This window comes from Raphanus sativus, chromosome 2, assembly GCF_000801105.2.
Source record: "Raphanus sativus cultivar WK10039 chromosome 2, ASM80110v3, whole genome shotgun sequence".
Lineage (NCBI taxonomy): Eukaryota > Viridiplantae > Streptophyta > Magnoliopsida > Brassicales > Brassicaceae > Raphanus > Raphanus sativus.
The window spans coordinates 31,646,497-31,659,105 of NC_079512.1; the positions used below are offsets into that span (position 1 = coordinate 31,646,497).

The 12,609-nt window shown below is 35.8% G+C and overlaps 3 protein-coding genes across 6 annotated transcripts; all 3 read left to right on the forward strand.

Moving 5' to 3' along the window:
* Nucleotides 1-252: 252 nt before the first annotated feature.
* On the forward strand, nt 253-1,667 carry LOC108827070 (transcription initiation factor TFIID subunit 11). Of its 2 annotated transcripts, none has more exons than XM_057003095.1 (5): nt 253-379; nt 480-803; nt 884-971; nt 1,059-1,158; nt 1,243-1,667. In XM_057003095.1, the coding sequence occupies exons 2-5, from the start codon at nt 487-489 to the stop codon at nt 1,368-1,370; spliced, it is 633 nt and encodes a 210-aa protein (XP_056859075.1). In that variant the 5' UTR covers nt 253-379; nt 480-486; the 3' UTR covers nt 1,371-1,667. The 2 variants fall into 2 exon arrangements, with proteins under 2 accessions (XP_056859075.1, XP_018455922.2); XM_018600420.2 differs by having other exon boundaries at nt 259-379; nt 473-803.
* Nucleotides 1,668-1,997: 330 nt separating this feature from the next.
* Nucleotides 1,998-5,716, forward strand: LOC108842710 (uncharacterized). Of its 2 annotated transcripts, none has more exons than XM_018615705.2 (5): nt 1,998-2,343; nt 2,782-3,282; nt 4,104-4,521; nt 4,615-4,692; nt 5,333-5,716. In XM_018615705.2, the coding sequence occupies exons 1-5, from the start codon at nt 2,336-2,338 to the stop codon at nt 5,387-5,389; spliced, it is 1,062 nt and encodes a 353-aa protein (XP_018471207.2). In that variant the 5' UTR covers nt 1,998-2,335; the 3' UTR covers nt 5,390-5,716. The 2 variants fall into 2 exon arrangements, with proteins under 2 accessions (XP_018471207.2, XP_018471206.2); XM_018615704.2 differs by having other exon boundaries at nt 1,999-2,343; nt 5,330-5,716.
* Nucleotides 5,717-5,856: 140 nt separating this feature from the next.
* Nucleotides 5,857-8,470, forward strand: LOC108842709 (membrane-bound transcription factor site-2 protease homolog). Of its 2 annotated transcripts, XM_018615702.2 has the most exons (7): nt 5,857-6,429; nt 6,515-6,606; nt 6,692-6,839; nt 6,924-7,004; nt 7,082-7,510; nt 7,595-7,894; nt 7,968-8,470. In XM_018615702.2, the coding sequence occupies exons 1-7, from the start codon at nt 6,097-6,099 to the stop codon at nt 8,136-8,138; spliced, it is 1,554 nt and encodes a 517-aa protein (XP_018471204.1). In that variant the 5' UTR covers nt 5,857-6,096; the 3' UTR covers nt 8,139-8,470. The 2 variants fall into 2 exon arrangements, with proteins under 2 accessions (XP_018471204.1, XP_018471205.1); XM_018615703.2 differs by lacking the exon at nt 5,857-6,429 and having other exon boundaries at nt 6,540-6,606; nt 6,733-6,839.
* The last annotated feature ends 4,139 nt before the right edge of the window (nt 8,471-12,609 follow it).

Here is a 12,609-nt window from a genome sequence, read left to right on the forward strand (position 1 = left end):
AAGAGAAGTGATGGGATTCATTAATGGCGAGAGAGAAGAGGAAGGTAATCAATGGCCAAGATTAAAACATACTCATACGATCCGACGGCTGAGAGGTAAGATTCATTAATGGCATTTTTGTTAATATTTCAGATCGGACGGTTCACGTTATAACGTGAAGAATTCTTGATCTAATGGTTGATATTGAAGTTTCATTAAGGATAAAATCGTAATTTTGATACATTTGTCCCACAATAGATTAGTTTTGGTGGTTGTAGATTTTTTTTTTGTCCTTTGTCCCATAACAGATCACGATCCCTCCTATAGCATCCGCCTGAAATTTTTTGGAGCTTCCCAGTTGCGCTCCGGGCCTCTTGAAAATCGGATCCGAGTATCAAAGGTTCGCCAATGGTTTCGTGTCTCTACTAATCCTCGAAAACACTAATTGATTTCGTTGCTATCGAGTTTCAGAATTCGATTAATTTTGATATAGGTTTCAGGGAAAAAATGAAGCATTCGAAGGATCCGTTTGAAGCAGCGATAGAGGAGGAGGAGGAGCAAGACGAATCACCGCCGGAATCACCCGGAGGCGGAGGCGATGAGGAGGGACGGATTGAAATCGACCAGGCTCCGGAGGAGAGTGAGAGAGACGTGGGTGGTGGTGTTCGCCGTCAGAACAAGAAATCTAAAACCTCCTCCTCCGTTGTTGTTGTTGCTGAAGGGAAGAACAAAGATGAAGATGAAGAAGAAGAGGAAGAGAACATGGAAACTGAGCTAACCAAGTATCCAACTACTGCTGATCCAGCTAAGATGGCCAAGATGCAGTTGAGTCTTGTTGTTTCTTTATTAGCTTATTTTAAAACATTTGAACATGATTGATTGATTGTGGGGATGAATACTTCAGGGTCATTTTGTCGCAGTTCACTGAGGATCAAATGAGCAGATATGAATCTTTTAGGAGATCTGCTTTTCAAAAAGGAAACATGAGGAAGGTAAAGGAGTACTGAACACAATCGAAATCATGTTGTTGTTTTTCGTTAAGACATGAACCATATAGCTTTTGCGTTTCTGTGATGCAGTTATTGCAGGGAGTGACAGGGAGTCAGAAGATCAGTATGCCAGTTATAATTGTGAACTGTGGTATCGCAAAGATGTTTGTTGGTGAACTAGTTGAAACAGGTTAACATTTTCAAAATTTGAACATAATAATAATATATGTGAAAGTTTATTTAGTCGATTGATAGAACAAAATTGGGTTTGCAGCTAGAGTTGTAATGGGGGAAAGGAACGACTCAGGACCTATCAGACCTTGCCATATCAGAGAGTCTTATAGGAGACTTAAGCTCGAAGGCAAAGTACCTAAAAGATCTGTTCCACGTCTTTTCCGCTAAGTCAGAACAAGATCCAAAAGAGGAGTTACTTTCTCAGCCCCATTAGATATGAGTCTACGGAGTTAAGCTGGAGTGATTTGCCTGTCAGTCGCATTGGAAAGGATATTTCTCTGGTCGGTTATATTGTTCTTCGTTGCTGCGAAACTTTGTGATAAAACTCTTTGCTTTGAGTACCTATAATCAATCTATCTTTGTATGCAGATCTTTTTACCTTTTATGTGCTGATCTGATGTACTTGGGTTTCAGGTTTTCGTTTGTAATTGGTTCAGTTTTAATAATACTGGGTTATTTGGTTTACCCAACAAATTTTTATTTAACCATTTGACCTGTCGAGAATAATTTCAGTTTGTATGTGTTTCTTCGACGTTAGTGTAAAGTAGGCGTGGGGGTCTATTGTCAACTTTGGTGTACGGTGGAGACGCTATAATCACACGTTGCCTGGCTACAAAAGAGACCGTGTAGTGGGCCTAAAGATGGGCCGGAATTTGTAACGTAAGGCAAGGCTGCATAATAAGCGAGAAGAGAAGAGAGTTGGAGTGTGAATTGAAAGTCCACAGAAAGTTGAAGGACTGGATTAGAAAACTTAGAAGAATAAAAGAAGTAGTAGACACAATAACGCACCCACTATCTTTCTCTCCTTCCCTTCCGCCTTCTTCTTCCTCTCCTCTTCCTCTCACTGTTTACGCAGAGAGCCTCCATTTCTTATTTTCTTCTTATTCTCTCTGTTACTACAAAATATATTCATCTTCTCATTCTCCTTCTTATATATTCCTTTTGATTCTCTGCTGATCGATACGAGAAAGCAGAACCGTGAGGTGGTTGTGTTTTGTCTGATCGAAAATAAATCACGTGCGGAGACAATTGAAACGAATCCTAGATTTCTGAAAATAATCACAGATCGGAAATCGAAAGAAAAAAAAAACATTACCATTACAGAACTCGAATCGGGTTTCACTTGGGGTATAATGATGAGGTTTCTCTCTTCTCTTCCTCTTCTTCTTAAAAAAATTGCTTCTCGGAGTTTTTTGTTTTGTTTTCATCTTCGCTTTGTTCTTTCTTCCGGATACGCTGACCATCCGACTGATTTGAGTTTTCTTTTTCTCGTTTTGTTTTGGTTTTTGAATCTCTCTAATGGTTTCTATGGATCTGGTGTTTTTATGATCTTAATGTCAAAACCTTTTTTTAATCTCTGCAGCAGTTTTCAATTTGATCACTATATTGAATCCAGCAGCAAACTTGTAAAGAAATTTTCTAAGCTTTTATAAAAAAAAAAAATCTCAGAGCTTCTTCTCCCTCATAAGAGTCTGATTTGAGATTAGCCACCCATTAATAAAACACTCTCAGAAACCTTTAACTCGCATAGAAGAACAAAAACGCATATTATTAACGCTTGATTTGATATTTGATTTAGGTATCAGAGAGTAAGCCCAGATGTTCTTCCCCTCACAAACGGAGCAAAGAAGCCTTACTTAAGACCTTCACCTTCAAGATCAACCCACGAAGACACCACCACCACCATTACACCCAACTCCATCGCCGGCAAAGGATTCAACGGCGGATCATTCACATCGCTAGACGGAGGAGGAGTGCGAATCAGATCCTCCCAGCAAACAGATCCCACCCCTACTACCAAGCGCGGCGGAGATGTGCTGTTACAGTGGGGACAGCGGAAGCGATCGAGAGTCTCTAGAGCCGAGATCCGATCCTCCACCAACACCACCGCCGCCGCGGCTGCCGATGACTCTTCGTCTTCTTCGGGACATGGGAAGATTCAGTCGAACAAGCTTTTAAGAAGATCTGCAAATCCGTCTATGCCTCCTCCTCCACCACCTCCTCCTCATCCGGTTTCCTCTAACCGGAGTTCGAACCATAGAAACGGTTTCGTCGGCGGCAAGGAAATCTTCCTTTCCAGGTTTAGCCCTACTCCTCTTCTCTCTTATGAAATTTTCATATTTTTTGAATTTATTTATTATTTTTACCTTTGATTTGTCTTTTTAACAGATTTGTCACTTGCAAAACTTCTTTAGATTTTGTTACTGTAAAAAGCTCTTCTTATTTTTTTCTCTGATCGTGACTTGTTCATTATGTGTGATAAATACTACTTTTCATTTTTCGAGTTTTGATTTTAATTAATTTTGTTTTGTTACTTTAATTCTTTTTTTAGATCCAAACCAGGTCTTGTTTGGTTGGTTCCATCTTCTGCTAAAAAGCAAAGCATTTATCAAAGTTGGTGATCCAATACTCTTTTTACGAAGTTACACTAATACCCTTTGGATCACCCAGAGATAGATGCAGAGTTTTAATGTCTTTTGGCTTTTCTCCAAGGCTATTCTTTCTGTATTTTGAGGTTTTGGGTTGAGATATATAAAAAAAGGTTTCAATTTATAACAAAACTATTATAAGATCTCGTATTTTTCTTGCCTTTCTTTGACCTAATCTAAAGCTTGAAGTATGGCTTCCTCGTTGAAAATCAGAATATTAATCGATTTTTAGATTTCCTGTTATTTTCTGTTTTGGTCCCTGTAAGATAAAAATTATCTTTGCTTTTATTTGGTCTGCGTTTTGATTCTGATTCTTAAATATGTAGTAATGGGTACTACATATTTAACACACCCAAAAAAAAAGCTTTCTTCGTTCATAAAACTCTTTCAAAGTGTTCAACTTTTAAATAAATAAATAAATAAACAAACCTGTGGATTGATTGAAGCTCACCATCGTCATCATCATGCCCAGGAATCAAGAAGATCGATCAGCCAACGGATCACCATCAAGGAACATCAATAACGGCCGTACGGTGTCCAGATCGGGAGGCTCAAAGCGATCTCCACCGTCTCCTGACCAAATCGAGAAGAGATCAAGCGTCAGAGATCATCATCATCAGAACCAGAGACAAAACGGGTTGGATCACAACCATAATCAACAGCATCAACGAGTGAGCAGATCAGAATCAATGGCTCACGCTCATCCAGAGCTGGAGACAAACAACAGTGGAGAGAGAGAGAAAGCAGCGCATGTGGAAGTAACAGAGTGGCCAAGGATCTACATTGCCTTGTCTAGGAAAGAGAAGGAAGAAGATTTCTTGGTTATGAAAGGCACAAAGCTTCCTCATCGACCCAGGAAACGAGCTAAGAACATTGATAAATCCCTCCAGGTAAAAAATATTTAATTAGCTAAATCAATTTTGGTAACTCACTGTAAAAAATCATAAAAATGAAAGTTGTTAATATGTGTGTTTTGTGGACAGTATTGTTTTCCAGGGCTGTGGTTATCTGATCTACCCAAGAACCGTTATGATGTTAGGGAGAAGAAAAATGTGAAGAAGGTAAACAATTAACTTTACTAATCCTTTTTTAGCTCTTAGTTTTTTGATAATAACCAAAGAGATTTTAAAACAAGTAAAGCTTAATAGCTTATATAATAGAAGAACAGAAGATGGAATAGATGGGCTTATGTGTATTATATTTATACATAATAATAGTTTATATGTGGCAGAGATGGTGGTGAATTATAGACAAACTTGAGTGGACCTTATTTATTATTAATGACATAATAGTGGTGTATTTTTATTGGAATGAAGAAAATGGACAAGACATGGGACCTACTATCCCACCTAATGCAGGGAATAATGAACTGTTTTTCTCTCTTTCTTTAAGGAAAAGAGACAAGAACACTAGTTTATATTTTGTTTGCAAAGTAATGTTTGAAAAACATAATAAAAATAAAACTCAAGCTGGCTTTTCTCTGTTTTCTTTAATATGTTCAAAAACATTTATCTTTTGTTTGTTTATATTGTTGATTGAGAACACTGTATCATTATTATTCAGTCACTGTTGATTTAATGTCTACTATTGAATCTTGATCAAGTTTTACTGGTTAAGAGAGATGTTCAGTCGTCTCATAAGCGACGTTTAGGCGTATGAAAACTGTTCTGATTGAAATTTACTGTAATTTATTTGCAGCAGCAGCAGAAACGGAGAGGGTTGAAAGGTATGGAGGATTTGGACACCGACTCCGAGTAATTTCTGGTTCTTTCTTCTATTTTTTTCTTTGTGGTTTTCGATTTTCTCTTTTTGAGAGGGGGATGAAGCACGTGTGGCTTTGCTTGTGATGCTCGTGCAAATGGGCCAACAAGAACCAGTGGAGCAAGAGCTATCGAGAAGCTCACCCTGTTTTATTTCCTATTTTTTCTTAATCTTTATCCTTATTTTCCTCATTTTTTCAGTTTATAAAAATTCCTTTTTATTTGTTTCGGTTCGTGTACAAAAAAAAAGAGGTGTGGAAATGCATCGTCATAAATCATATAATTCACCTTTTCTTCTTATAATTAAAAAAAAAAAGTAAAGCTTTTTGACTTTTATTTTAGTTAGATAGATAATAGATCAAATTCTCCAATATCCAGTTGACAAAAAGAAAATAAATAAACTCCCATATCCATAAATAATAAATCAATCTTCCGGATAATAATCAGCTAAAATGGAAATAAATCTGATTACGTCAAAGATTCGTAGTGATTAGTAGATTCGAACCTCATTAACTTCACGTCAAAAACACGCTTTCATTTCCCATAGTTTATTGTTGTTCAGGTCACCTAAATACCGTCTTCTTCCTTACGTCAATAACCGGACCAACCCGGTCCAACCCTAACCGGAAAGGGTTTATCAACTCACACCAGCTCTCTAAAACTTAAAACCAAAAAAAAAACAAAATCCGATCACAAACTAAACCGATGGAAATCACCGGACGGCGAATGAGAAGATTCGGAAGAAACCGCGAAAACGACGACGGTTCCGTCCTCCCCACGCGAGACGGAGGCGGCAACGGCAACGCTGAAAACGAAGCCTCGTGCTGCTACTGCGATCTCAAAATCACGATGCTCAACGAACCAATCTCCCGCCTCGGGAGACGATTCTCCGGCGCGATGAAGATCTGGTTCTCGATCGGACTCGGATTCGGCGTCGCCTCTCTCCTCCTCGTCACCCTCTTCCTTCTCCTTCAGTTCCACCCTAAACCCCTCTCCAACCGCCTCGCTTCCTCCGTCTTCGGTTTCTCTCCTTCCACCGTGAGTGAGCTCTCACTTAACCTAAAAAAAAAACCCTAATTTCGAAAAAAAAAGCTAAAAGTTACTTTTTTGTTTTTGTTTGCAGCGTGTGTCACTTTCGGGCTTCGTCTATGTGTTTGTTTCAACTGTCGTTACTGTTTTGGTTCATGAACTTGGTCATGCTCTTGCAGCTGCTAGGTATAAAGTTCTTACCTTTACGCTCTGTTTATATTACATGAGCTGCTTTAGTTATACGTTTTTGTTGTGAATTGAGTGGCGGCAGTGAAGGGATACAGATGGAGTACATTGCTGTTTTCATCGCAGCGATTTTTCCGGGAGGTCTTGTAGCTTTCGACCATGATCTCTTGCAGTCACTTCCCAGCTTTAACGCTCTTCGTGTTTACTGTGCTGGTATCTGGCATAACGCTGTGGTTCGTTTCTCTCTTCTCTTTTTTTTTTTGTCTTTCACTGTTGTAGTTTGATCTTGCTTGTGAATGAAGTTTCTTTTTCTGTAGTTCTGTGCACTCTGCGCGTTCGGTTTGTTTCTCTTGCCTGTGATGCTGTCTCCCTTCTACAAGCACGGTGAAAGCCTCGTGGTGCGTTTTTCTTATTTAGGTTTATTGAGATTTCTTTTGTGGAAAAGCTTTAATGATTCAGCTTCTTTTTTTTGTAGGTTGTGGATGTGCCTTCTAAGTCTCCGTTGTTTGGTTACTTGTCTCCTGGAGATGCTATCGTGTCCTTGGATGGGATTCGGGTTTATAAACCTAGCGAGTGGCTTGAACTGGCAGCGATTTTGGATAAGCAGAACACTGAGACGTCGAATGCTTCGTTTGGAGGCTCAAGGAGGTTTCATCACGGGAAGGGTTACTGTGTCCCTGTCTCTCTGATTGAAGAAGGGTTCAAGGGGAAGATGGTTGAGAACAGATATGTTTGTCCTGGGGATCTCACTCCATTTTCAACTCTGCCATGCTCGGGTGTAGCTGCTTTAAAAGAGGTTTCTGTTTGTTTGGATGCTAAGGATATCGTCAAGCTTAACAAATGCGGTGATGGATGGGTGACAACATCAGAGCCTGATGATCATAGTGGCTGTGTGTGTCCACAGGTGAGTGTTACTTGAGATTATCCTTCAGAACAGTCGTTACTGTTTGTCTCCTCCTCTATGAATTTTGATGATTTGATGTTTCAGGGGGAGATGTGTTTACAAGCAATGCAATCTCCAGGCGTGTCGTGGACAGAGATCACTTATATAAGAACCTCATCACAGGATTGTTCCAGACTTGATCTGGATTTCAATGCCTCGAGTTGTGTCGGGACGTTTGTATTTATCGGTGATCTGATCGCCATGTCTCGTTCAGTTCAGCTAACCGCGTACCAACCTCGTTGGCTATTTAACTACTTCTTCAAATCCTTACCGGATGTCATAGAAAGGAGCTTGACCTGCACGTTTCACGTCTCTCTCGCACTAGTTCTTCTCAACAGCTTACCTGTAAGTTCCGATACTATAATATTATGTCGATGAAGATCTTGTTTGCTTGATCTCAACAGTTGATTTTTGGTAGGTGTATTACCTTGATGGTGAATCCATTTTGGAGTCCAGTCTACAATATTTCACATGGTTAAGCCCGAGGAAGAAGAAGAAAGCTCTTCAAATATGTCTTTTTGGAGGGAGTCTCCTCTCTCTCCTCGCCTTCTTCAGAATCTTCTTCGTCGGTTTACCTCTGAGTGAATAGTAAATGCCTACGAATTTATGAATCTCGACCAAGATTAGCCTCGAGTGCCTTGAACATTTGAAGTTGATGCAACTACACTCAGATTGGCCGGTTACAGAAGAACATGAAATATGGAAACTTTGGGTCATGTTGGGACTTGGGATTGTTCATGTTTTGATCTCTCATTCACTGTAGATAGAGTTGTATAAAAGCTAAATCAGTTACATATAGAAGAGTTCTTTTATTAACAGTTCGTCAAATATTTGTATTTGCAAGGAGAAAAAGACCATCAATTTTTTGTATTTTGTTTCTAAATTTGTTTTACAAATGGTAATCTGTTATTCTGTTTCAAACCAGTTTAAACAAAAAAATACAGTAATTCCCCGTTCCTATTTAGAGCGCAAAATTCGGTTTGGTGTATGTGCCGAAATTTTTATACCGGATGACATTTTTTTTTACTTGAACTGAAATAAGCACAAATCAAACAATTTGCTCAAGACCCAACATTTTTTGAGCATATTGGGTTAAACGTGTGAAACGTAGTATTAGCATATTCTCCAACTTCATTTGAAAGTGTAAAAATTTAGGATCTAGTAGCAATACTAAGCCCAAACAGAACCAAAGACTATACACTCTCTTTTTCTCCTGCAGAGCTACAAGCCCATATAACCGAGTTGAAACTAACTAAGATATATTTTGCTACAAACCGAGCCTTATCACTAGTAGTAGTACATCGGCTCAATTTATGTAGGTTCTTATTCTCAAGTTAAAAGCCCAAACTTTAAGCTTGACTAAAAAATTAGGAGAATGCTAGATTGTGCTAGTCAAAGTAAGGAGGACACGCTTTAAACTTTTTGAAGTTTTGAGACATTTAAAACTTTCACATAATAACATATGATCAGAAAGTAAGATGTTTCGATTCAAAGTTATGATATAATAAGCGGATTTAATATATTCTTGACTTGCTTTTTATTTGACGCTTGATTTTGATTATCATTAGAACATATATTCTTTAGCATAATTTTTTGATTTGATATCTTGACTAACGTTCATTGGGGATTTAATGATGAGAAAAAACCCACGGGCGATGTTATTATAATAATTCTTTCTCATGTTCTTTTTAGTTTTCTATAACAAAGTCCTAATTGTTACACGACTATGATCATTAGAATAAACCAAAGTAAGAAACACCAACCGCAACCTTAAAGGTGGACCAAAGAGCAACAGATAAGATTCGCAGTCCACGGTCCATCCTTTGCGATTATTCTTCTTCTTATTATTATTTTTTTTTTTGTAACTTATTTCTTCTTCTTATTAAGCCTAGGCACCTATCATTTCTTTTTTCTTCTTCGCTAAAAAAATTCTAAAATTTAGTTTTACAAATGTTAAAAAGGGCGCTACGATAAACGAAAAAAAGTATGTAAAACGAAGTTTTATAGTTCACATCTTACGGTATGGATCCAAGACATAATATCAATAGTTCAAAGTTTCTGTTAATTTAATTTCTGCGTTTTTATTGAATAATGTAAAAAGATCAAGGTATAATTTATAAGGTAACGTGACACATAGAGATATTATATTATAAGGTTAAGCACTAGTAATTTACAAACAAAGTTACACCTGTTTATATATATATATATACATATGTTTATAGTTTTCACAGTAGATAGAGCAAATTACTTTACAAGAAAATTATAAAACAAAACACCAAAAGTGATAGTAAACTATGAAAACGCGACCATGTGGACCAATGAGGAACCAGGGGTAGGCTATTCAAATTGCGTTGGGCTTGCTTCTTAGCCCAAGTCAAGTGATATTCAAAACTCACCGTGTCATTCATCAATTCGAGAATCCGAGAAATACTGGCATCAGATTTGAATCATTATAACACATATATAATTTTTATTAGAACGATTTATGATAAGATCAAAAATTAATGAATATATTTTTATATTAAATTAAAATTTAATTAATTAATTTTTGTTAATTTTATTAAAAAACAAAAATATAAAATCTTGTTAATAACAAGACTATTTAGTTTTCAAAAAAAATTATATATATTACATTTTCATCAGCATAATTAACTGACGCTACATCCACGTGAACAAAAATACATGATATGATAATTGATGCAGCGATTCGTATATGATTTCGTCAAAAAATTATAAATCAAATATGTTTTGGTACAGCAATATAAGTTTAGATATGTTTTATCACAACCATATATATCTGATATAAATTGAATATATCGCAATATATTATGTATGAAATAACCGTTTTCTGTGTGAAATAGGTATATACAGTGTTCTAAAAATCGTTCTAGGTGGCGCATAGGCGTTCGTTTAGTCGATAAACTGGGTATGGGCGAAACGATTTTTTCAATCCGATTTTCTTAAAAGTCGGTCTAGACGTTCAAAAAGTCGACCTAAACACCTGTCTAAACAATAATTCTCGGTTAAACGCCTAACCACCGCCTAGCGATTTTCAGAATATTAGGTATACACATTGATCAAAAAGAAAACTAGGACAACCGTGTCGGTGTAATTGGCTTAAAGCAAAGCGACAAAGAGCCACTAGATTCGGGAACAATCCTCATTCTTTGTGACTCATCAATTTTTTCTTAAAATCTTTACTTTACTTTTATTATTATTACTGTTTTAAAATCATTTTCAACCTAAAGCCCGGCATCTTTTTGAAACAAAGTCTTTCTTTTTCTTTTGGATAATCAAAGTTACTACTTTTTTAATTAATTGGAGGAATTCTACATAAATCTCATATCCTGCCGTCGAGGCCCATCCCCTCCAGAAAAGAATTCAAACGAAGTAACCTAGATATCATGTCTTTTTCAATGGATTTAGAAAACAATACTAGATTATTACACAATTTAACGTTTAGAAATAAACATTTTAATTAGTTAATTCTTATTGTAATAGTTTTATTAATCTACAAATTATCTATTTATAAAAAAGAAAATTTGAAAAAAATTATATAGATATATACTCAAAAAAATATTGTCGATGGAATAATACTTTTTTAAAACAATAAGTTGTATTGAAAGTTTGAAAACTACTAAAACCATCTTCAATTCATCTCTATAATAGAAATCTCTAAAATAGAAAAAAAAAATAGACATAGAGGTTTTGCTCCAATGTGTTTTTCTATAATAGAAGCATGCTATATTTGCGAATTTTTCTTCTAAATTTGGAGGAAAATAACATTTCTCTATTTATAAAAACAAATATAGCTCTATTGTAGAGGAACACATTATAGCAAAAATCTCATCTTGTTTTTTTCTATTTTAGAAATTTCTATTATATACATGGGTTAGAAATGTCCTAAGAAAAAACTTCATAATTAAAATGTTGCAGGTTAAGAAATTGATTAAAAAGTATAAAAATGTATTTCACACTCGAAACAACATATGTCGATGAACACTATTTTACAACGCGATTGTCACTTTAATATATTTTTTTTCTAACTTTAAGTTTTTCTAATTATATTTTCTTTAGTTGTCAATCCCTGATTATATTCAACAGTGATTGTCATAAGTAGGGGTGGGCGTTCGGGTACCCATTCGGGTTTCGGTTTAGTTCATTCGGGTTTCGGGTTTTCGGGGTCAAAGATTTCAGCCCCATTCGGGTATTTATAAATGTCGGTTCGGGTTCGGTTCGGATCTTTGCGAGTTCGGTTCGGGTTCGGATAACCCATTCAAATTATTTTTAAAATTTTAAAATTCATTATATACTTTAAATTTTCAAAATCTATAAGAAAGATAATATATTACATATAAATTTTAATAACAAATATGTCAAAATACCTAAATTTAACATATATATTGGGTTTTTTGAATATTTGGATAGAAAATCAATATATATTTAAATATTTTTGATGTTTTTAGTATACTTTACCTATTTTAAACATTTACTTTTTACTATTTTCATATATTTTTCGAGTATTTTAGAAAACTTAAAGGTATCTTATATATTTTGAATGTTTTTAATATACATTATATCTAAAAATAATTTATATATTTAAGTATATAAATCTATTTCGGATACATTCGGGTACTCGAAATACTTCGGTTCGGATCGGATTCGGTTTCGGTTTTTTAAATACCAAAATTTTAAACCCGTTCGGATATTTAATCAATTTTGGTTCGGATTCGGTGCTACTTTTTCGGATCGGATTCGGTTCGGTTTTTCGGGTTTGGTTTTTTTGCCCAGCCCTAGTCATAAGTTTGCAAGTTTTTTGACGAGGGGGATGATGGTTTGTGCATTGAATGGTTATTTTATTGGCCGTTGGTAATGTAAACGTAGTAAACACAAAATGCAAAACCGAACAATATTTTTTTCTATGAGTATTTTTAATTTATTCAGATCAAAAAATGTTTTTTGCAACTGGCATGACTTTGTTTTTGTGAAATAGAAACTACTTTTTTTTTTTGATCAAGAAATAGAAACTACTTAAAACGCTGAAACTTCCTCTATGTACT